This window comes from Eublepharis macularius, chromosome 9 (genome assembly GCF_028583425.1).
Source record: "Eublepharis macularius isolate TG4126 chromosome 9, MPM_Emac_v1.0, whole genome shotgun sequence".
Lineage (NCBI taxonomy): Eukaryota > Metazoa > Chordata > Lepidosauria > Squamata > Eublepharidae > Eublepharis > Eublepharis macularius.
This window is the reverse complement of record NC_072798.1, coordinates 34,698,693-34,723,477: the sequence shown is the minus strand read 5'-3', so window position 1 is coordinate 34,723,477 and position 24,785 is coordinate 34,698,693. Positions and strand designations below refer to the sequence as shown.

General features: G+C 42.2%; 1 protein-coding gene across 7 annotated transcripts in view; it reads left to right on the top strand.

Moving 5' to 3' along the window:
* Positions 1-24,785, top strand: part of RBFOX2 (RNA binding fox-1 homolog 2) — a 252,947-nt gene that overhangs the window by 214,976 nt on the left and 13,186 nt on the right. For 3 of the 7 annotated variants that reach the window (XM_054987897.1, XM_054987903.1, XM_054987902.1), the window contains 6 exons: positions 2,918-3,010; positions 5,663-5,723; positions 14,894-14,947; positions 15,071-15,163; positions 16,296-16,428; positions 23,785-23,827. In XM_054987897.1, coding sequence (XP_054843872.1) covers positions 2,918-3,010; positions 5,663-5,723; positions 14,894-14,947; positions 15,071-15,163; positions 16,296-16,428; positions 23,785-23,827 — 477 coding nt within the window. Of the gene's footprint in view, positions 1-2,917; positions 3,011-5,662; positions 5,724-14,893; positions 14,948-15,070; positions 15,164-16,295; positions 16,429-20,022; positions 20,063-23,784; positions 23,828-24,785 lie in introns of all 7 variants that reach the window. The other 4 variants (XM_054987899.1, XM_054987898.1, XM_054987901.1 and 1 more) reach the window with 2 other exon arrangements.

Here is a 24,785-nt window from a genome sequence, read left to right as displayed (position 1 = left end):
AGATTGGCAGTGGTGTTTATAATATAGTATATCTTTCTGGATTCAACTCCACTCCCTCCCTTGATCTGTCCCTTTTCTTAATACATAGAAAATTTTCCAGTAGAGTAAAATTCAGGTATGGCAAATGTTGCTTGAATATAATTAGGGTAATTTACGAAGATAAAACAAAGTTTAGTGTCAAAAGAATGTCTATGTTATCTGTAATTGCTGCTTTTTATAATAGAGGTCTCAAAACAAAAATCAGTTCAAAATCTTTGCATGTTTTCTTGAACTTGTAGAAATTTTTTAAAAGGGGAAACAAAAATTAAATTATTGCAGTCAAATAATTTTGTACATGTACATATTCATCTCTGGCATCTCGTTATCTATTATTGTTGTATCCTGGACTTGTTTCAAGAAGCTCAGGAGAAGTGTACTCATTACTTTCTGCAAGCAAACCTATGAGGGAGACTAGGTTGAGGGATAGTGACTTGTTCAGACAGGAATAGTTGTATTGCATTGTGTTTCCTCGTTTGACTTTTGATTCTCATGGTGACTTTGAAATCATGGTCCATGAACACACATCTTCATAGCCTACACCAGTTTGAAGTCACTCTTCATGACACAAGATGTAATATGCTTTGTTAACAATGTAGAAGGTCAGCAATGGCAACAAATGAAGGACAGAACTTCGTCCATAATTATTTCAGGCTTTGTTGCTGTACGTCTTATTACTCAAGCGGTATTGTATTGGAGGGCAATTACTTCATTGTGCAGAGAATATATACACGTGTATCCAGAACAGAGGGATCCAGTTGGCCCATAAGTTGTGATGGAATCTCATTTTCCCAGAAGTCTAGTAGCAAAAGCAGTTTCCCCAGAAATTAGCACTTCCAGATTACCATCTTCTTGCTGCAGTAGAAGAGAATGTGGCATGGCAAGCACTGAAGCAGAAGGAGCATTTCTGCTCTCCCTGAAAGCAGTTTCCAGAGGGAAAGTCTTTTGGAAAGGAGTTGTAGTTGGAAACAATGAAGAGAGCCACAAGAGAAAGCAGTAGTTGCTAGGAGCAACACTGTTTTTTAAAAAGACAGTAGTTTTGTCAAGGTCTGAGAATTCCTGGAGGGCAGGGGTATGGATAAGGTGCTCTCTGTACTCTGAGCTCCCAAAACCTTCAAAAGCACTTGCACAAGCATCGTTGGACTGTTTTAGAGGGGGAAAGTGCTTTGAAAAGGAGCTGGGCTCGCATGCTTGATGAAGGAAGCCTTTTCAGAAAAACACACTTAAATTCTTGGAACACCGGATTTTGGGAGCTGTAGAATTCAGTTGTCATCTACATTTTAGTAAGTTCTTTCTCTTCCTTGAATACCCCCTCCAGTGAGCTGTGCAGGACAGTTTATGACAGCCCATCCATGGAACATAAAATCTAGGATGTGTGTGTGCACATATGCATATGCAGAAACACATGCACAGATATCACCACCAGATATCAAAAGGTTTGAGCCTAGTAGGCTTTCGTGAGTTAACATCTGTAAGAATATTTTGAAATGAATTACTGCTTTTTCCTAGTGGAAAATAAATACGATTCTCTAGCCACCATTTTATTTACTGCATCATGAGGTTGTCTGCTTTGCTGAGTTTCCCCTGTATATGTATAGACATATACTTACATCTTACAGTGGAAACAGAGTTGCATCCTGTGCAGAGTTGCACCTGTCTGAGCCTATTAAAAGTCAGTGGTATAGCTCAGCATAGACTTGCACTGGGTTTCTGTTTAATAGTAGTTTCCATAATACAAAACATATGCTTTGTTTTTCCCACCTCTGAGGTGATAGTACCAGCAAAGAACAAGGATAAATTGGTGTAGCGTTTTACATCAAACAGCAAGAAGTAACTGTTTCCTTCTCCCCATCTCTTCATCAAGTATCTTTTAAAGCTAACTGTAAAATGTTCATGATGATCTTTGCCTAGCAAATTATGGTAAATGTCTTATGATCTTGAGCCCCAGGATGCTGAAACTAAGAGGCTGTGGGCCTGATCAATGCCTAAACAAGAGACCACTCATACCCTTTATATTCATACAAGCTACTCTGGGATTTCTAAAGGAAAGTAAAAAAATACATTTTACAGTCACATGTTAGAGTGCTTCATTTTATTACAGTTCCAAGTGTAATTAATTTAGCTGCCATAACTTGGCCCCTAAGAAAGTGAAGCTACCCCTTTTGATTGATGACGACTTACATACTGAACACAGAAGCCCTGATGTTCAAGTTAGGAGGCATGTTGTATAAAGCATTGTAAAAATCGAAAGATGTATATGATCTCTGCCATTAGGGATATATAGTAGTATTTTTGCATAAAACCTCAAATAATTTCTTTAAGACAGACAATAATAGCTATGTGAAAGCTGATGAAAAATGAGGCCAGAATTTTTTCAAAGCTGAAGGGGACATGGCTTATGTGGCCCAGGATTAGATTGCAGGAATTTATGGAGTGCTACACCCCTTTTCTTGGAGTAGTTTGCTTAAAAGAACTGCCTTTTTGTATTGTTGCCATTTAAAGGTGAATGTTAATGGTGCTACAAAATGAATGTCCCTGTATGGTAAAAGGATTACTATCCAGGGTTTAACAAATTTCTGTCTATCAGGCAAGGAGCTAGATTACTTTCCAAAATTTGTCTCGAGTAACTTTGTACTGCTTTTGGTCTGGCCTCAATTGCTTTATGTTTTATTATTATTTAATCTGATTACAACTTCTTTTTTTAAATTGAATTTCTTTCATGAAACATGCATGAACCAAAAATGTGACTCTAGGAGAGTATTGCTAAGTTGTGCTGATGTCAATTTCATACTGTGATATTTTTTTTCTCTATTTATCTAGATATCAATATTTCAATATATAACGATGTGCATGTTTTCCCCCCTTCTCCCGCTGCATGCAGGGATTCGGGTTCGTAACTTTCGAGAATAGTGCTGATGCAGACAGGGCCAGGGAGAAATTACACGGCACCGTGGTAGAGGGCCGTAAAATCGAGGTGCATGTCTTCAGTAATTCAATTTCTTCTTTATATTTATTCTTTTGTTTCCTTTTTTTGTGTCTTGCCTCACTTATTTCACATTTGGATTCCAGTCTTGTGTGTGTGCGTGTGTATGCGTGTGTTTGTATCTCTGTTTTTTCACTCCCTTTCCCTGCACTGATGTTTATTAAAATAACACCCCCACTCAAATATATATCTATATATCTATATATGTTTTGTTACTTTAGGTATTTTTCTTTTTTTCCTTTCTGTTGAGTTTTTTTCCAACCCACTCCAAATTTTTGCCCTTCTGCTGTCTTGATTTTCCTTTGCTTCAGTTTGAGGCTCCAACTTCTCTTGCCAAGCCTTATCAAGACTAACTAAAAGAACACTGTCCAGTTTCTAACTTGGTGTCTTAACAACAAAGAAAGGGGCCAGCCAGTATTTGCCCTTTACTCAGAGGCCAGTTCTCTTCCATATGAGTGTGAAATGATACTAATGGTGAATAGGGAGAAGAGAGCAGTAAGAAGCTTACTGGGGTCATTAGAGTAACTTTATTGACATGATTTCAGTAAAGCAATATACACTCAAAATTAACTCTTGCAATGAACACTGATAACTTTGGCTAGACGAGGTAACCTACATAGGAGGAAATTACTTAGTGGCTAATTTTCTATTCCCTCATATTGAAGGATAACTGGCCCCTTTTCCTTCTCCCATTCTCTTTTTAAGGGAAAAAAGTACTAAATATAGGAGAAAAAAAACTTAAAAGCCGCCGTTTTGAGTAAGATGTTTGCATATTTTGCTTTTTTGTTTTTTGTTTTGTTTTGTTTTGTTGTTTTATTTCCCTTTTTCGATGGTTTAGTGTTTAGGGCCCTTCACTTGACTCACTCTTTCCATGGTAACTATACACAATGCTGGCGATGGTACAAGTTGGCGGTAAGTGAAACCAAAGTGCTAGAGGAGAATCTTATTTCTTTTCTTTTTTAAAAAATACAAAGCAAAATTAAGAAAGAAAAAAATCCATCTGCCATTTCACATTAACACTACAAAATGTGATTTGACTTGTTGTCCCACCCTTTCCTATTTTCCCCTCCCTCTCCCCTTTTATTTTCAATGCTATTGAGTAATGCCCGCCTGGACCTTGGATGTACATACACTGTTTTGTATCAGTCTGAGCTGTTTGATTACTGACTTCCTGGTGACTTCCCTTGCACATCTTACTCAGAGTTACTGAACTGCAGTTTGGCTGGTTTTATTAATGCACCCATGCCCTTCCTTGCTCTCTCTCTTCACCCACCCACCCACCCCTTTTTCTTTCTTGCGCTGCCTTGTCCCAGACTTGCAATTGTGCTCCGTTTCTCCCTTTCCTGGTTTTTGTCCCCCTTCACTCAGTTAAATGCAGCTGTTGGTCTCTGTTTGCTGACTGGTGATTTTTGATTGGTTTTGGCCATTTTTCCCCCTTTAAGTGCTTGTGTTGCACTCTGCTGTAGCAGCTGATTTCAGGCACTCCTCCATCTTAATGATTGTCTGTGAGACCTTCTTTCCTTCCTCTTCCCCTTCCCTCTAGCCCCATTAATCAATTGTTGTAGTTGTTGTTTTCTTTTTTTATATGTATTTTAACAGCATGCTCTCAGTCTCATCATTGTTGTTTCCCATTCTTTCTTTTTAAATGTAATGTTTATATTGTCTGAGGGCTAAAAACCAGAGTAATGAGATTCCAGGCTCCCTTCTCCCCTGCCAATGCTCACTTTTCCATTAAGCATCAAAGGACATTAAAACATTTCTCTATAAAAATTTCCTTTTGAAATTGGTATTGTGGCCTGTTCCTTCTGTTAGGATTTTGGAAAGCTACTGATTCTAGCTTAGTATTTACTCCCCTTGCAAGAGCTCCAAAGCTGTGTCTGGCACAGGGCTGCAGTAATTTGGCTTTGCCCATCCCTTACATGTTTTACCAGCACCATCTCTGTTCTAATGCTCACTTGCTTTATTGTTTAGAATTTCTGGAGCTTTAAAGAGCTCTGTAATGAAGGTGAAGGACACTAGGAAATCAGGAGATGACTTGTTAACTTTATAAACACTCTGGTATTAGAGGTTCCTCTTTACCTGAAAAATTAGCTGCCACAGATAGATTCCTCAATACTTCAAGATACCCTGAAACTGGGATGCAGGCCAGCCAATGCTTAGGAATCCAAAACTCTTGAGCAGCAGAGGGAATTAATCCAAGGCACCTGGGTTCCATGCTGTCCTCCTCCTGCCCCAATACCTGTTCCTCTGTAACAGTAGTAGGCTACTGCAGTTCAATGAAAGGCAACTCAGAGATGGTAACAGAGTTGTGTTTGTTCATTGCTTCATGCCTATCAAGCTGGGCATTAAGAAAAGAGCAACAGGGGAGACTTTGCCCTTTGGATCAGTGAGCAGCAGATACATGGTTCAAGTCAAAGGTGTCAGGGATGCCTGAGAAGATCTACTCTTTTTGGCCTTTATTACATAATTAGAATACCACAATTAGACCTGTTATAATTTTAATATTTAATGACAACTTATAAGAGTAAATTTGAATGTTTCATTTTGAAACTACTTTTTTGTTTGTTTTTAAGAACTATAAAACCATTTTCTAAAATCCTGTGCTTCCTTCCCTCTCCACCATATCCCATTTTTGACTTTTAGGTTAATAATGCTACAGCACGAGTGATGACTAATAAGAAGATGGTTACTCCATATGCAAATGGTAAGAGAGAATGCTGGTGCTAATAATGAACAAGAGATTGGGGGGAAGAAATTATAAGCACAATGGGTTCAGTCCTTTCTCCCCTGGAAACTTTGTAGAGAAGATATTTCAAAACCTTCTGTGTCTAGAGTGTATAAACATTAAAGAAAGTTGATTGTTTTCAGAGTGGAGCCCTGTTTTGGAAGTTGCTGGAGAAAAAGTAATCATATCGCAGAGGTTAAATTTAGAGTAGGAAGCCATGTTTTGAAATTGTGGTCATATGAGAATGATCCGTATAGAAGTCTCCACTGCTGATGGACGGTGACTGCAACCCAGCAGAGTGATATTCAGGCACAAGCGGTTATGTGTATGCTTTAAGTTTATTATACATTTTTTTTGTTCAGAATCTTTTCTTCCCAGATTTCCAAACAGTAGTTAAAATTTGGAAGTGTTTAAAAAGTGTTCCAAAGGTTCAATATAGGAAGATTCAGAAGAAGTAGCAGTAAACCCTGATACATACGCAGGACTGTACAGCTGCCATGCTGAATGAGAGTCTTAATCTTTGATTTTTTACCTTTTAATTTTTTCTAAAAGGTTTTGGGGGAGTCACAGATTTGGGGCTGGAGGTCTGAAGGGTAAAGGACAGTTACCTCTACCACAGGTTTTATGAAACTTAAAAATGAAGGAGGAATTCTGTCCACTGGCTGCCATTCTTTGGTATGGCTCACGAATAGTAGTTTGCTGCTACTTTAATAAACTTGAGAGATCTCCAGGCTTGCACATTCTTTCTGCTCCCCTTCCCTCGCTAATGAGATTTTTATGTGTGCAAACCATATTTTACTGTAGTGGTCAAACCAGTACAAAAATAATACAGCTGAGGAAGAGAAAGGTGAGAAAGCATTGGGTCTGAAGATCCTTTAGACATATTTGTTGTGTGCTATAGTCTTACAGACAAACCTAGCCTTACAGCCTCCATATTAAGTAGTTCTCATTGAGCTATACTGGGTTTTCATAGTACTTTTGAAATGAATGCTTTGGCATTTGATCTCACTGAGAATACAACAAAGTAATTGAAAGGCCGCCATACAGCTGATTGTGCAAAAATGTTTGATTGGTGGATAAAATAATACCTGAAATGTAAGAGATGAGTTTTCATTCTTGCTGTGTACCCTGTTTCACAGGCAGCCCACTCCTAACCCCCCAGGCAGCGTTGTCGCTCGTGTACCGGTGTAAATGGGGAGCCGCTGCACAACTCCCTGTGGACCTTTGCAGGATAGTCCCGCCAGTGCTCGAGCGTGGCAAGGCAAGATGCAGCAGCCTCCGTTCCCCTGACAACCCTGCTCACACCAGCCAATGGCCACACGCCTCCCCTGACATTCAGGCAAGCAGAGGCGCAGCCAATGGGGAGCGCCAGGCTGGTGGCTGCAGCTTGGTGCGCCTACAAATACCCGCCGTCGCTGCCACCACCAAAAGAAAAAGATTCCCACTCCCTAGATAGTAGCGAGCTGATCTCTGTTGCCTGGAGATCAGTTGTAATTCTGGGAGATCTGCAGCTTCCACCTGGAGACTGGCAACCCTAAGTAGTCCCCAGGTTCCAGAGAAGCAGATGGCGGGGGGAGGTGGGGCCGTCAATGAGTGACAGGAATGCCCATTGAGAACCACGTGTGTTGAGAGAAGGGCTAATGATGATGTCAGTCAGGCATGCAAACACAGAAGTTTGTTTCTCAATACGTTTTATTAAACTAGAAAAAGTGCCACTGTCCCTCGGTAGCCAACACATTTTGAGCAGCCCTCATTCTGCGCTCCCAGGGGTGGGGTGGAGATGCTGATTGCCTTGAGATACTGCTTCCTGGGCTAGATCTGAATGACACTCACAGAGGATTAGGGGGAGGGGGAGCTGAAGCAGACATGCTTGATTGTCTCCCGGACGAGTCACGACGTGCCTGCAAGGGAAAGACACAGATGTGAAGCAAGTAACTCAGCCGAGCCAAAGCCCACACTCCAACATCTGAGAAGATGCACATAGTAGAGAGCAGCAGCGGGAGCTCCACAGGTGCAGCTAGCGACCAGCTGATGCAAGACCCTCTGGCGAGGAAGCGCTCTGCCTTGGGGTGATTTTACCTTTAAGGGAGAAAATTAGCGGGTAGTTACAAACACCTGGTCAAGAGTAGTTTTCTGGGCATCTGCCTCTGGGACAGGCAGGTGCTGCCGCCACCATCCTCTCCCCTGCCAAGGCTAACTGTCAGGCGAGTTCAGGTGATGGGGCAGCCACCACAAATCAGTGAGCCGGGTTAGCCACCGCCCCATCTCCTTCTTACCTGTAAGTGCTAACTCGCTCCTTACTGAGATGGAACTTCAGAGTCAGATAACCTGCAAGGAAACTTGAGTGGTTATGTTAGCCAGACATTCTGGACTTTGCCCTTCTTCCCTTGAGCGAGTGTAAAGTTCTCCCAGTTTTCTCACAAAGTCCCTAAAGTGCACTCAGTGCCCGCCACCGTGGGTACCCTCTCTCCAGCCTTGTGTTCAAAGTACCCACGGCAGAAGGCAAACAGGCAGAGCTTTCAGCCGTGTGCTCACTTACCTGAGGTCATGGGCAGCACGGCCGGATGTTTTGTAGGGTGCGTCTGCAGGTGATTGGGTGTGAGGAGGGGCGCTCGTCCACGCCAGAAGCACATGTGGATTGGCCCCCATGCTAGTTCCTATCCTATGCTCCTTCAGGCCGTGGGGGTGGGGCTGGGTGCTCGGAGAGAGGGCGCCGAGTTTTCCCCGTTCAATGGGTGCCTATGGGCTACGCCTTATTTTTTCGTGGCATAGCTCTTTTACTATGGGCGTTCCCACTTCTGGAAGGCCTTAGGGAGCAAACTAACATCGGCCCCGCCCTCTGCCCCGCCTCCTCCTGCGTTGACGTGGGGCCCTACGCCGCTTCTCCACCTCCGTCCGCCTGCCATTAATTCCCGGTGGCGGCACAGCAGCAGTAGCACGCCTCGTACCACCACCAGCGGAAGGGCATTTGCACCCACATAGGAGCCACTTATACCCACGTAAGCCTTGGTTCTCTCCCTATGCACTCCCCCCCCCCTTAGGATTGCGCTCTACATCTGAAATTTCTGTCATTTAGTTTATTCATTATAAAGCGAGGATTAACTCTTTCCTCCTAGAAATGCTAGAGGAAAAAAGAAAGTTTATGAAAAGCTTTAAAATCTGAAATGCAAAGCAGCAAACAAATGGAAAGCAGAAGATACCACTTACCAGTTTAGGTTTAAAAGGGTAGTATCTTTTGCTAAAGTCATATGCAATGTATTAGTAAGTAAAGACATATAACTGTATACCATTGCCAGTAATTTAATTGTAAATTATGAAGACAGATGTAGGAAAGTGCAAAGTAACTTTATTAAGCAATGTAACAAATTGGGATGTTTTATAAAATCTGTAATGAAAAATCTGAAAGTTTGACCTTGCGTTTGGGTTCATTAGAAAATACACTTTTATTCTTTCACTGGATATTCTCAGACTTCATCACTGCTCCTTCCTAGGTCAAAAATTAATAGTCTGTGCTTCTGCAAATATGCATCTATGTGTAGAAGAGCCAATTTTATGTATTTATGACATTTGCATTATACTAAGAGATTCTCTGGAGATGCCCATAGAGCCTGGCTTCATTCTTGATGGCTGTCATTGAGATTTTGGCCAAAGTACATAGAGCTGCAATCTTGGACACAGTTTAAAGGGAATCAGCAGAAACAAGGGGTATACTAGTAGTATATTCTCTTACATACTCCCATATAAATGAGTGGGAAAATAATGTTTGGAACTTGGAAACAAAGGTTGCTTACAGCCAGTAACAGGAGCCTTTTGAGAGATGGTGCAATGTGTGTCTATGTGTGGAGCTCAGTGAGAGAATATATAGGCCCTCCCATCTTACATCTGTGTGTCATGTTTCATAATGACTGCCAGTTTTTACTACTGTAACAAAAATGGTTCCAATTACCAGCTTACATCCAATACCCAGGAATATGCAGGGTTGTAGTGGTATGAATCCAGATTACTGTGTAGTAGAAATCACAGAAGGGAATTAGCTGTCTTGCCAACTGCAGCCTCAAAAAAAGTCAGGCTTGAAAATTGGGTGACCTTAGGAAAGAAAGAATGTGATGGGAGGCTACACTGGCAAGGGAGATTGGAGAAAATTGCTCCCTTGCCTAGTTCTTGTTCATATGGAGTAAAAGCTTGTATGTACAGAAATGAATGATTTGCATGATGTATGGAATTTAATTTTGTCATTCACATTATTTAATCAAAGTATATTACAATGTAGTAGTAGCTGTCCAAAGCTCTTAGCAGAGGTTTGTCCCAGCTCCGTTACCTAGTGTCTTTTAACTGGAGATGCCAAGAATAGGACATAAAAATCCTATCCTCTAGCATTGAGTTATGGCTCTTCCCCACATGGATGTACAAGGATTCACTTTATTCTGAGCTATTAATTGGTCATGTAGTGTAGAACTATCCACTTAGTTTGGCATCATGTTTCCAGGATCTTTGGCAAATGTGTTTGGCAGCACTGCTACTAATTGGATATGAAAGAGGATTGAGTCTGGGCCATGAATGTACTCTGACACTGAGTTACGGCTTCTCATGAGGAGCAGCAAGTGGCATTGTAGGATACTGCAGCAACCTTCTTAACCTCTGGAAATCCTGCAGAGTCCCATCTAATTCACTAGTAGTCAACCATATGCCCATTTTTGTGTGTATTCTACGGAGAAGACGAAGATGAAGTGAAGGAGAGAGAGAATGTATAATAGCTCCTTAGAAGTGTGTCTGTGCATTACGGGCTTTGTAACTTGCTTATCAGCATGATTGCATTCTGGTGTTCTGTCAGCTCTCAATAAGCCCAGATGTGATCAGTGTTTTGTACAAGTCCAGTTATCCTGTTTTGAAATATGTTTTTTGGCTGCATTGCTGGTTACATTTCATTTATGGCTATGCCTCTTTTTAAAAATATATATAAAATAACTTAGCCTAATTGAGCCATTGCACATGGAAGGTGATGATCATATGGTGGTGATGGAGAGCGCTGTCAAGTCATAGCTGACCTATGGCAACCCCTAGTGCAGTTTTTACGGCAAGAGACTAACAGAGGGGGGTTGTCATTACCTGCCCCTCCAACTGTGGTCTTCTTTGCAGGCCTCCCATTGAGTTACTAAGCAAGGCTGACCTTGCTTAGTCTCTTAAATCTGATGAGACCAAACAATCATCAGGAGATCAGTTTTAATTCTGGGAGAACTCCAGGCCCCAGCTGGAGGTTGGCAGCACTAACTTGACTCTTCTTCCGTTCAGTTCTTACTTCCATTCCACTAACTTTTAAGGACCACCTGAAAATTAACACCACGCTCTTTTCCGTTTTCCCTGGAAAAAAGTGCATGAGATTGCTGAACAAATTTGTATTTTGTTTTTCATGTTAGTATATCAGAATGTAGTGTTCTTGGGCAAGCGGATAAAATTCATGGCCATTTCCCACATTCTGCAAAGCCAAAGCCCAGTTTGCCATTCAGCCTCCTACAGCCTCCTCTCCCAGTTCTCCCTGTTCCTTCACCTGCTTCGTAGCAGCAAAAACACAGGACTAGAGATGGGCACAAACAGCAATACGAACTAAAAAAACCCACAAACAGCTCAATCTGCTGTTCATGAACAAGCTGTTCGTGAGGCCCCATTCTAAATGAACAGGTGGTCATTGCAAGCCTTGTTTGTTGCTGTTCCTTGCTGTCTAGCACCTGCAATCAATTCCCTTGGCAACTTGGGCAGGGATTGTCTGAACTCTGTCTGAACTCCTGCTGTTGCCCTGGAAACCCCAATCTAAGCCCAATTTAGCTTGATAGGCAGGTCTTCCTTCCAAGTGTGGACTGGAGTTCCAAATTTGTTACAAGAGGAAAAGACCAGGGGAGAGGGGGGCTCCCAGCTCTGGCTTTCAGGGAGAGACAGCTGCTGTTAGAGAGACAGGGTGAGTGCATTGGAGCCTGAATTTTCTTTGTGTGTGGTGGGATAGGGATCTACCCCTTCAGGTTCCAGGGCTGCTGCCAGACTCTGGAGCCAAGCTATTATTTAATATTGGTACATTTCCTGCTGCCTACTCAGGTAGGGTTTCTGGGAGTGGTGCAGTAGGGGTCTTGATGGCTGGAGGAGAGCCTGCGGGCCCCCACAAACAATGAACAACAAACATATTTGTGACAGGATCATGTTCGTCAGTGTTCATTGTTCTTTGTTCGTGGATGGCAATGAACAACGAACACCATGTTTGGTTTTTTCCTGTTCGTGCCCATGTCTACACAGGACTCCCCCCCTGCTCGCTATTTTGGAAAACAGCTGGCATTCTGAAGTCATCTGGGCTCTCTTTTATTTTTTAACAGTTATTCACAAGCTACTGTGTGGCTGTGAGGAACCTGAGTTGGGTCTGGGGAATGCAGACCCAACTCTTTAAAAACCTGCATGTATAGTTTGACCCAAACTGTGAGAGAATCTGGATACATTTGTTGGTCCTCCTGACCTTCTGTTCGAGAACCACTGTGGTAGCTAATTGGGAAAGAGTTTAATGCTAGAGCTTCTTGTTTGATGGTTATCACATTTTTATCCCTTCCTTCAAAGAATTCAAGGTGGTGTATAGGGTTATCGCCTCCTCTTCTATTTTTCCTCACAGTGACAATGATATAGGTTATGCTGAGGGAAAGAGAGTGACTGGTCCGAGGTAAACCCATGAACTTCAGCCAGGGCGGTGAACCCAGAAGCCCCTAATCTGACATTCTAACCTAGTGGTTCTCAACCTTTAACCCAATGTTCACCCACAAAGTATCTAATATTATCACCAAATGCCTCCCAAGTAGGGTTGCCAGCTCCAGGTTGGGAAATTCCTAGAGATTTGCGGGGAGGGACCGAGCCTGAAGAGGGCAGAGTTTGAGGAGGAGACACCTCAGCAGAGGTTTGAGGAGGAGATTTGAGGAGGAGAGACCTCAGTGGAGTATAATGCTATACAGTCTATTCCCCACCCCCAAGCAGCCATTTTCTCTAGGGGAATGGATCTCTGTGGCCTGGAGATCAGTTGTAATTCCAGGTGAACTCCAGCCACCACCCAGATGTGGACAACCCTACTCCCAAGCTGCCAGTAAAAAAAAAGAATATTAAAAACAGAACTGCAGATAGGGCTGCCAACCTTTGGCAACGAGTACATGAAGCAATTTATGCAGGAAAGCTTGGAAAAGCAGCTGCTCAAGGTGGCGTTTGATTTTGTACCTTGAGCCAAAACATTGAGGTGATCTAGTGAGGGGTTCACTCGACCCGTGTGTAAGTGAGCAGTTTGATCAAGCCAAAAAAACCAAAACCCCAAAGAAACCCGAGCACTTCTTCACGTTTTAAATGGGCTTTTCTTTCAGTAACCTCTGCCAGTTTTCTTGGCAAATTTAGTGTATGTAGCCACTGCGATGAAGAAGGGCAATTTCTCATTTTTAGTGGGAAGCAATATATTCTCCAGACCTATCCCTGAGAGCTGGAATAATCCAACCCCATCATTTCTAATCAGGTCTGTAATAAAGGTACCTTGCACAAAAGCTTTCAGCGGTATGGGACACCTTCCCGGTAAGAGTATGACGTTGTGAAGAGTAAATATGATCACCTAAGGTGGCAGATTGGAAATGAAAGACATGTGTGGGCTCATTGTTCCTTTTCCTTGTGAATGACAGGCAGGCAGTAGGCAGGCAGGCAAAATAGATAGATAGATAGATAGATAGATAGATAGATAGATAGATAGATAGATAGATAGATAGATAGATAGATAGATAGATAGATAGATAGATAGATAGATAGATAGATAGATAGATAGATAGATAGATAGATAGATAGATAGATAGATAGATAGATAGATAGATAGATAGATAGTGTACAACATACCTTGGTCAAAATGAGGTAGGTCTGTAAGGGCTCAGAAAAAGTTGATTCAAGGACAGTATCTGATAGCAGGGCAAGAGCTGTGGCCCAAGCATCTGCTAGACAGCCAGAAGGTTTTTTTCTTACTTAGTGTAAGGAATTGCACTAGACCCGTTCAGAAACCTAGACCATCCCAATGAGAATTTTCAGGATAGCAGGAGTGATGCACCATTAACAATATATCTGCCTAGCTTTTGAAGATTAGGAGGTGGAAAAGAGAATGTTTAGAGGGAAAGGAGAAGTTCAGGGTAAATTTAGAGTTAAGATATAATATTGATTATAAGGGTAAATTTGGAGTTAGGGTATGATACTTATATATCTTTTTACAGAGAAAATTGGTACTTGTTTCCAGTTTCTTTTGCTTTTTTCTCTTTTAGCTATGTAATTTTTTCTTTGTTCTCTTTTTTATTAATTGCTCTTAAAAATGTTAATAAAAAATTTACTGCATAAAAAAATCAGTATATCCGCCTAGTTATTTTGGAAGTAATCTTTTAAAGACAAGCAAAAGAAAGATGCATCAGATACTGATAATTGGATTAGAATGCCCCACCTGTGATTGTGTATTTTGAATGAGGTCTCAAAACAGTAGGGTTCCTGTATAGCATTCTTTCCAAATGCTTGCCAGTACTCTAACATTGGAGGCACATCTCCCTCCTAAGTGCTCAGAAGCACTAATTTCATCATTTCTGTGTACTTACTGTAATACAGTAATACAGATCACTAGTTTTTTAAGCACAATTTCAGATTGTTGATTTGTTTCCTTATTCCCGCTGTGGCCTTTTGAAATAATAAGACCATCAACATGGTATACCAGTTAGTATGTTGAACTAGGATTTGGAATACCCGCATTTGAATCCTCACTCTGCCCTAGAAGCTTGCTGGGATAACCTTGGGACACTCACTCTTTTTTAGCCTAGCCTACCTCACAGGGTGGTTGTTGCAAAGATAAACTGGAGGAGGGAAGAATCTATTGTAAACCATTTTGAGTCTCCATTGCAGAGTTGGAAGATAACTGGCATAGATTTTTTTTAAATTTTAAATCAGAAAAATAATTAGTTTTGATTTAGTTTCTTCAGCCTTCCATGTCTTGAGCATGAGAAGTCAGGAGAACGTAGCTTTATAAACAGGAACAACCTGCACAGAAATGAAGATGGAGATACAGCATATGCTGCTTGCCCTTCCCCTGGTATTGACCTTAGTGCTCAGGCCTATCTTTCTTGTTTCAGGATGGAAGCTGAGCCCCGTGGTTGGAGCAGTGTATGGCCCTGAATTATATGCAGGTAGAACTTAACGTGGATGCTTCTGTTTTTGCCATTTAACTGCAGTGGTGTTTGTTTGTGTTCTCAATCTGCTGTTTCTTTATAACCTTTTTACATTTTTTATTCTTTTTAAAACTAAATTAGCATCCAGTTTTCAAGCAGATGTCTCGCTGGGCAATGACGCTGCAGTGCCCCTGTCAGGAAGGGGGGGTATTAACACTTACATTCCTTTAATCAGTAAGTAGCCCCTATTGGCCCCTGTATTGTTACTGTGCTTGAGTAAACAGTGATCTGTTAGCCCTCTTCTTTTCAGTCTGTATAATATGTACTTGACAGGATGGGCCTTGTTAGAATGGAATGCCATTTCTCTGGGCAGTGGCCATATTAACCCTTTCTAATGTGAAGCGTATTTGCATGCTTGCTTTTGGCTGGCGCTTCACCAGCTGATAGAGTACATACAGATCTGTAAGGGAGGATGTGTGTTTGGAAGGCCCAATTGCCTTAGCTTCAGAATTAAGAAAATAAAACAGGTCACACTCCGAAGTACATATTATTCAAGCTACTAAACCTAGAGTCCACTGCAGGCCCCCTTGTGGCATGCGCCTGGAAGCACCTTGGGTTGGAGGTTGTGCCTTGTGAATGACTGGTGCCTTCTTGGGTATCTGTTACTGCATTTTGTTACCAGCTACCTTCTGAGATTTGGACATCATTTTGCCCTGAGCCAGTTTACTCTAGCATGAAGTGTAATAAAACAGGGCCCAATATACAGTGGAACCACTTAATGGTCACCTAATGCCAGAAGGTGGGCTCTTGGTAAACTGGCACGTTATGATTCATTTTTGGTTGCCATTATAGGGGATTTCTATAACATTTTTGAGTTTAAATTAAAAATGGATGGGAAGGAGTAGGTGGTGAAAAGGGAGACCCAAAAAAATCTTACCCTATTACCAACTGACCAGTTTAAGGGGATTATGATAAAGCCCCTCCCAAAATATGGAAGAGTTGCCTGCCTTTAATAATAGCAACTCTCCGTGCTTCTCGGACTCTTTCTAACCAGACTGCATGGCATTATTAAAGAGGGGTGGAGGCAGAGGGGGAAACTGTTTGCAGTTTGTGATGAATGAGGCATGACACAGCATTTAACCCCTTGCATGCCAGGCCTCTGCAACCCTACCTCCCCTCGGGGCCATGGTGTAGCAAGAGGTACGTGATGTCATCAAGGTTCTAAGCATGCTCCTTTGCAGGACTGATGCAGAACATTCCACAGCTCTGGAGTTGCATATCATTCTAGATAACTTTTTGTGAACTGGGCAGCTGCTGTGAGCTCTCTCATATTTTTCCTTGTCTGTCTGTCTGTCTGTTTTCACAGTTCCTGGCTTCCCTTACCCAACTGCAGCCACCACAGCCGCCGCTTTCAGGGGAGCCCATCTGAGGGGTCGAGGACGAACAGTGTATGGTGCAGTGCGGGCAGTACCTCCAGCAGCCATCCCAGCCTACCCAGGGTAAGAATTGGAAACCAGAATGCAGTGCTCTGCCCTAACTGGCAGTTTCCTGATTGGTAGAGATGTGATGGATGGAGAGAGTCAGGATATGCCAGCACCAGAACACTCTGCACCCAGTTGCACCTGACAGAGCCAGTCTAAAAATCTGACACGTTACTGGAAAATCTTTTTTTTCAACAACTTGAGGGCTCATTAGTTTAAAAACGTAGTGTTTTTAAATCTATGTGCCCATTTTTCTTTGCCTATGGTAGCAGTTTTTCTGTTCAAATATCATCTGGCATTAGTACGAGCGATTACAAAAAACGCCACGGAAAGGGTGTAGAGTCTGTGGAGTGAGGCGGCTTCTGCTCTCTGAAGTCCAGGAAGATCCCATAATGCAAAAGTGGCAAGTGTTGCTTGATGCACTGCCTGAGAGTAGGACACAGTAAAGGCAGTTACCCACAATGGATTTGCTTTCTTGGTTGGAGATGTTTTGAAAAGGGTTAAAACAAAGATTAACCACATCTGTTTTTAAGGTAGAATATATGAAGATCAGGGAAGCAGAAGTGCTAACATGCTTTAACAAACACACACACACACAAACACAGAATGTATTCATTCTTAGATTTTGATTATTTTCATGACATGGAAATTAGCCTGTATCAATCATCTTTTCTATTGTTATTTCAAAGGTGTAGATTGTTTCGTTCTTTGCATTTAAAAGAAAGCAAGCTTTGAAAGTGTTCCATTGCTCAGAAATTTTTAATGTAGCTTTGCATTGATTTTCTAGTGCTTTCCACATTTCCTTAAATTTAAATCCTTGTCAGAGGAAATTTGATCAAGAGCTCTTAGTAAAGTGCAAATTGAATCTTGATTCTTGTTTTTCCTTTTGACTAGGATCATTCACAAATAGGCCCTGTTGTTCAAAATGCCACAATGACATACTGAAATGTCCTGGGACCTGATAGCTCAGTTTGGAACACCTGAATCAGGATGGGATTGTTGTGCCCAGAATGTAAAACAAGTATTAAGTGAAACGATATTCAATTACCTGCTTGGAATGTCCTCCTTGATCCATCCAAAGTCCCCACATGGATATAATAATCCCCTGAAATTTTTCAAATTTGCAAGGTGTCCTTGTTCACTGATTCATGTCAGAGTGCTGATACTTAGGGGGGGTGGGAATTTAAGAACATTTTTGTCATTATCCCTGATAGTAACGGCTAGAATATTCCTAGAAAAGAGGGTGTCACTAATAGCACACTGGAAGAAGGTATTTGTGACTTCCTTAAAATTACATTTTGAGTACTAAAATCCAGCTCACTGTATAAAGGTAAACTTTTCACATCTCAAACATCTCAAACGGTCAGTTTATATATTGAACAACTTTAAAGTGCCCCATGGTGGAGAAAGGACTGCAGAAGAGTATCTGCTTTGCCTTGGATTAGCCATAACTTTACAAGTTGCATTATTTCATAGTTAGAGTCAAGGGACCCTGTATCACTCAATGCAAGGGGAGTTTGGGTTCCTAGTGATTATATAGATCGCAGTATTTATTGTGGTACAGTGTGCCTCTGTATATAGCAAGAAAATAAACCAGTGTTCAAGTAAAGCAAGTCTCACATTTTTTGAGGGGTGTAAACATTTGTTACTTGGAAATTGCATCATCTTTCTCTCCCTTTAACATAAATATCACAAGCACTGGATTATTTTATGAAATGGTAAATTGTTTTTTAAAAAGTATATTCTTTCAAGCTTGGAACATGATGGTGGGCGCTTAATCAGAGTACAATAATTTTTGGAACTCATTGTTACAAGATGTCACTAACATTAAAGGACCCCCCAGGAGGTATTTTATTCAAAGTAAAATGAGTTTCCACTGGTATGCTCTGAGAGAAATGTGAGAGAAATTTAGCTAAGTTACAAGTTTCTGCAATTTTACCTTGTTTATATGAAGGCTTGTGACATTGTCAGACACATACTGTGTTCATAGTTCTGAACTAATAAATCCAAGTGACATCATTTAAATTACCTGCTTCTCAGTAAGAAAATGCCATTGAACTGGTTTATTCACATCAGCTGTACTCTTAGGTTGTTGAAATTTGAGTGAGGCTCTATCCAGAGGAAGTGGATTGTGACTTTTAGGAGCCTGATTACCATCTTAACACTTACAAAGAGTACTAGTTTGCATTACTGTAGAAGTGTAGTAATTATAAGGCAGACTTATAGCCGAGATATCGTGGCCTTGTTGTTTGTAACTTCCTATAGGTGGGTGTGTTCTGATCAGAGTGGGAGAATCTTGGCATCCTATTGCTCTCCAGTTGGCATATGGAAAAAATTAGAATACTGCCTCCTTCCTCCTAGCCTGTGGTAAAGCTAACTGGTAAGCCAGATACAATGCATAGAAGAGACTCAGATATGGGGAACTAATGCTTTTTAACCTGAGTGATTTTAGCATATAGCTATAGAGGTAAATAAAGCCAGGGACAAAGCTGTGCAATGCTGAAGCATGTGATTGTAACCAGGGCTGTGGAAAACCCTCTCTCCCTTCCTTATTCTCCCCTGGTCCTCTGCCAAAGCAAACTGCTTTCCACTATGAAATGTCATAGTAAGTGCTGGATTTTCCAAATCTGAAGGGTTTTTTTTTTTTTTTTTTGCTTTTGGAAGTGCTTGGAGATACTAATGATTGGCTGTTAGACTCAAAAAAAGAACCCAAGCCCACCTAAACATTGCTGCTCTGTGCTGTGGAATGTGTCGTTACTATCAGGGATCTCTTCCCACCCACTCCAATTTCACCTTTAAATACTTGGGATCTTGAATCAATCACCTAACCCTGTTTTTAGCTTATGATCTCTGCTTGTGAAAGCAATGCATTGTGGGTATTTCTTTTTCATTCCATTTCTCTGTTTTTATCAGAGTTGATTGTCTTGGGGTGTATTTTTTCCTGAAGTATTGCATAAGATGATGAATAATAATACTTTGCATGCTTGTGTGATCAACCAAATCTTATCGCATGTCTAATGTACAGAGTAAAAAAACAGGTGATGTATGGATATCAGAAATGATCGCACAAGGCTGCAAGATGCATAATTATACACAATTCTTGGTATGTTTCTGACCTAGGTGGATTCCAGTCCTTGATGAACTCCTCCTAAAGAACTTGTTTTGTTCTACTTGAAGCCCATTACACGAAACCAGTTTGTCCATGTGTTTAGTGGGTTAACTAAAGATTTTCCAGGTTAACAATTAGCATTATGGTTTCTCAAGTCATGTTTCTCTTCTTCAGGGCACTGGGTCCTTTATTATTTTTTCCTCTACTGTATGGTTATAAAGGTTGTTCTCTTCCCCAAACCCCCTCCCCTTTGCATACTGTCTTCCCTTCTGCCCTGCCCGCCTGCATGCCATGGAAGATGACATGGAGCTGTTTAGCGTGCGTGCGCACACACAATTTCTTGCTGATTTTGCTCCTGCCCGAAAGCCCAGGTTATGGATTCATACATCACCTGCCTGTGTAAAATGCATGTGCATGCTGCCGTCCTCAATAACCGGAATGTGTTTTCTGTTCTTTTTGTTTTGTTTTGTTGTTTTTTTGTTTTTTGTGTGGATTTTCTGCAGTGTGGTTTACCAGGACGGATTTTACGGTGCTGATCTCTATGTAAGTACACACACCAGAGCGTTCTCATCCCAACTCCCAACAAGCCAGCCTTTTTTTAAAAAACAAAATTATTGATGTTCTTTGTTTGGTTTTGGTTTTCAGTTATAATTTACTTTTATTTTCTTCTTCCTTGTGGATATATACATATATATATTTAAGAATGCAAGCATGTTTCTCTGTCACTGCACTTGCCCCTGGGTGCAAGACTCCTGGGTTACCTGACCATTGCCAGGGTTAGTTTACTGGGTGTACTCTTTATATATTTACAGTGTACTACTAATCAACCTGAGAGATAAATATCAAATTACAATTTCTACCAGTGCTTCTCTCCTTTGCATAATGGGGGTCCAAAAATAACAGGATTGGATTAAAATCAGGTCTTTTCTTTCCCTCACCTCTTCCCACTGCCCATCTTGGGATCTTTTGCAGACTCAAGTTTATGTAGGGAGATGTATGCTGAGAGAATTTAGGCATCTCAAAAGCTCATACAGCATAGGAGTATGAATGCCTGTTATTTGCATTTAGGGATGTGCACTTCGGGTTTCCAATTCAGGGAAAATGCCCGAATTGGACCCGATCTGTAAAGATTCGGGTTTTCCGAATGCTGGCCCCAATTTGGAACAAATCTGAATCAAAGCTTCCCGAAGCGATTCAAGTCACTTCGGGAAGCTTTGGGGCCCTTTAAATTTCAGCTGGCCCATGAGCCAGCTGAAGTTTAAAGAACATTCCGCACCTGGTGGACGGGGGAGGGATTTAAAGGGAAAATGCTCCCTGCACCATTGGCAAACAATGTGGGGTGGGTTTTACCCTTTAAACTCTCCCCTCCTTCCTTCAGCCATCTGGAGAGCGGGAGAGTTTAAAGGAAAAAACGCACTCCGCGCATTTAAGCTCTCCCCCTTCCACCCATCCGGCAGCAAACAAGGCGGAGGAGGCCCTTCCTGCCCCTCAAATGGCCACTGCGGCAGCCATTTGAGGGGCAGGAAGGGCTGGAGGCGGCAGCTCCAGTCTTCCCCGCTGCCCAGCTGGCCGCTGTGGGCCCCACAGGTGGTGTTGCAGCAGCAGAGGAGCCGGCTCCGAGCCATCCAGCTTCCTGCGGGCCGCAGCGGTGGCAGAGGATGCGGAGAAGGCCCTTCTTGCCCTTCAAATGGCCTCGACAGCGGCGAACGAGGCAGAGGAAGCCCTTCTTGCCCCTCAAATGGCCACTGCAGTGGCCATTTGAGGGGCAGGAAGAACCGGAGGAGGCAGCTCCAGCCTTCCCCACGGCCTAGCTGGGCGCTGTGGGCCCCGCCGGTGGTGGCGGCAGAGATGCCGGCTCTGGGCTGTCCCAGCCTCCCGCGGGCCGCAGCGGTGGCAAAGGAAGCCCTTCCTGCCCCTCAAATGGCTGCTGCAGTGGGCATTTGAGGGGCAGGAAGGGCTGAAGGGGGCGGCTCCATCCTTCCCTGCTACCCAGCTGAGTGCTGCGGGCCCCGCCAGTGCAGAGGAGCCGGCTCCAGGCCATCCCGGCCTTGCGAGGTCTGCAGCAGTGCCCTTCCACTGCCCAGCTGATCAGCCTCCCCTTTCCCTGCTGGCCAGGTAAGTGGGATGGGTGGGGGGGGGTGTTCTCCCCCTCACTTCAGTATGCTCTGAATCTTTATGGAGCATACCAAGGTGAGCTAAACACCAGCTTCCCGAAGCGGTTTGCTGCTTTGAGGTTCTGGTAAGTCTGGATTCCCCCCCCCCCCCGTTTTGGGTAAATCCGAAGCAGGAAACCCAAATCTTGGGGGGGGGGTGCACGCCCTATTTGCATTTGACCGCGAATAACACTGGGGTTAACTGGCCTTATATATCTTGGTGTTTCATGCCCTAAGAACAACAGTATGTTTTTTGACCCTTAGTTTGTTTTACACTAAGTACAAGTATTGGGTGAGAAGTCATCATTCAGTTCTACCTTTTGCATCTTATTAACTGAATGGAATATTGTATTGTGGATTGTAGTAACTGGCAGCCAGCTGTGCCCAGAATTCCTTAGATTTTGAGTCTGGTGCACATGTGCCCTAAATATAAAGCACTAAGAGGGCATAACTGTCTTACAGAATTTTCTTCCAGTTTCCATTAAAGAAACAGTTTAAAACTCTTTCACATGAATTAGCTGGCAATATAAATTTTCTACAGTGAGCAGGATTGGTCATAATGGCAGTGGAAGTACAGCCTTGATGTTGCAGAGGCCATCGGATTATCGTTTTATAGTCAGGAAAGGTGAATTTAGGGCTTCCTTCACTGCTGAAGAAAATCATTCCCTCCTTTTTTAAAGAGTATGTACTTTGTTGATACTCATTCCTGGGTAATGGATGAGGCAGCTGTGGCCTGCCACTGCTCTTTACAAATCTCCATACTTCTTAAAAGGTGTTTCAGGCTAGTTTCAGCAAGTGAGAGACCATCTAAAAATCCTGTTGTGTGGCTGTTACCTTTCAGCTCCCTGCAGTCGTCATTTATTTCTGTCTTTTTGCATACATTTTTCTACCTTGGCCAGAATTTGTTACGCCGTTTGCGTAAGAATGCAAAAGAATGATGCTGGGTTTCCCCTAGCACTACTAAATTGCTGTCACATACAGAGGAGGCAGCTGGGTACTTAGTCATGCAGTGAGGAGACAAGCAAATGGAGAGCAGCCTTTGCTGAGCATCATCTCTCACACAGCCAGAGATATGAATGACAAGGAGAGCTGTCGGGTGAGGTAATAGCCCCACTCTTGTTGAAAGGCTTCTCCGTATCTATTTTCCACCCTTGCTAAAGGGAGTTGTCATGACAGACAGCAGTTTTAACACTGTGTTAGGCACTTAGCACCTCTTTATACTGCATTTCACCTGTGGTCTTTTAAATGTGTCTTAATACCTGAAAAGGCTGATACAATACTGATTGGCCATTTGGCTATAAAAATTTAGGTTGCCATCTTTAGGGGGTGTGAAGTGGTGAGGAGAACAGAACTGTAGTAAACAGAAGTCTCTCGAGGTAGATTAACCAAGCTTTTCCCATTGCTTTTCATTGCCAGAATGCTCAAAGCTGGACTGAAATGTGTGGATACATCTCAGTCATAACTTCTAAGCAATACTGCTTTTTGCTGTCTTTAATTGGCATGAATTAAATGGGGTCTTACTTCTTATAGCAAATCACTGTATACATTTATGAGAATTGCTTTCCTAGAGTGAATGGAAAGGTTATCATATCAGCCTGATGTAATTGTATCGGAATGGGAATAGAAGAAACTTTCCTAGACTTTGAAGACAAGGAAGCTAAGTTTCATGTTGGCAGGAATGAATTGAAGTGAGGAAGAGGGTAATCTGAGGGTAGGACAGGACAAGTAGGAGAGAAATAACAGTGGTTTCAAGCTTTATTTCAGTGTGTGGTTTGCTTTCCCCTTTCCTGTCTTCATCTCACCCCTGCCTAGCTGCTTTATTTTCATAACAAAGGCAGCCCAGGCAAGATTTATTGCTGTCTGGCATTAAAAATTCAGGTAGCTAGCCCCAGGGTGCAGAAGGTATGGGAAGTAACAGCTTCTAGCACAGCTTCTGTTAGTATGGGTTTACTTTGCGAGAGCAGCCACCTTAAAAGATCAAACTTAAACTATGAAAAGCGTGCTTGCATCCTTTGGAAAGAAAAGGCTGGTATGCCCTTTGGTGGGCTCTTTGTGTGATTGTTTCCTTCCACAGCTGTGTTTTTGAACTGCTCTTCCTGTGTTCTGTTATAGAATAGTCTTACAGGAACCAATCATTAGCGCTAAAATACCTCAGGTAGGAGTGCCAGTGTGACCTGCCAACCAATCAGATTGTGGATTGCAGTGGAAAAAGAAACCCTTGAATTAATACTAACCATTCCAGAGCCAAATTAGAGATGGGAACAGAGTCTTTTTTTTGTTGTTAAAAAAGGACAGTATACATTTGTGAGCATGTGATCAAAACTGTATATCTCAGTGTTGCACAAATCCTGCTTTCTTAACAAATAGATAGCTTTCCTAAACCTAAATAGAAGAACTAGCAATTGGCCAAATGCCTTGCATTGCCACATAAATGCAGCTAGTACAGCAGAAGCACTTGCCCTTTTCTCTTTTTCTGTTCTTTATCCATGCTTCTACAAGGCACACCTGCTACCCATCTTATAAGGATGAAAACATCCCAATCTGCCTTCTTTATCACCCACTGTACAGATGTTTGAGAATGGAGAATTTCACTCAGAAAGTTAACACAGAATTGACTGACGCAGTTCAATATAAGCAGTGTTCTGATTGTGGCATACAGACCAAAGACAGAATTTCAGCAACATCTGTGGCTATTGGACTCCTGTCATCCTCCTTTGATTGCTTAGTTTTGCACAATTGTTTTGTGTTACAAAGCACTGGTGTCAACTGAAGATATTGATAGGAAGGTGGGGTTTTTTTCCTTTCAGGAAAGCTTTAAAACCAAATACGTGTCCTAATCTCCATGAAATCTTGCAAACAAAATGACTTCCAGGAGAGATAAAATGCTGTACCTGTGCATTCTTTATGTCAGTTCACAAGACATTTCTCTCCATGTGATCAGTTCTGACCTTTACTGGTTATATACTGGCATACCATAGATACATTCAGCAGCCATTCCTGTGATTGCAGTGGCAGTTTTCCCAGCTGCTAAGACCATAGGAATTCTTGCTGACAAAGATAAATGTAGATGATCTTCACTCCATATATTTCACACACAAAAAATACTCAGGAAA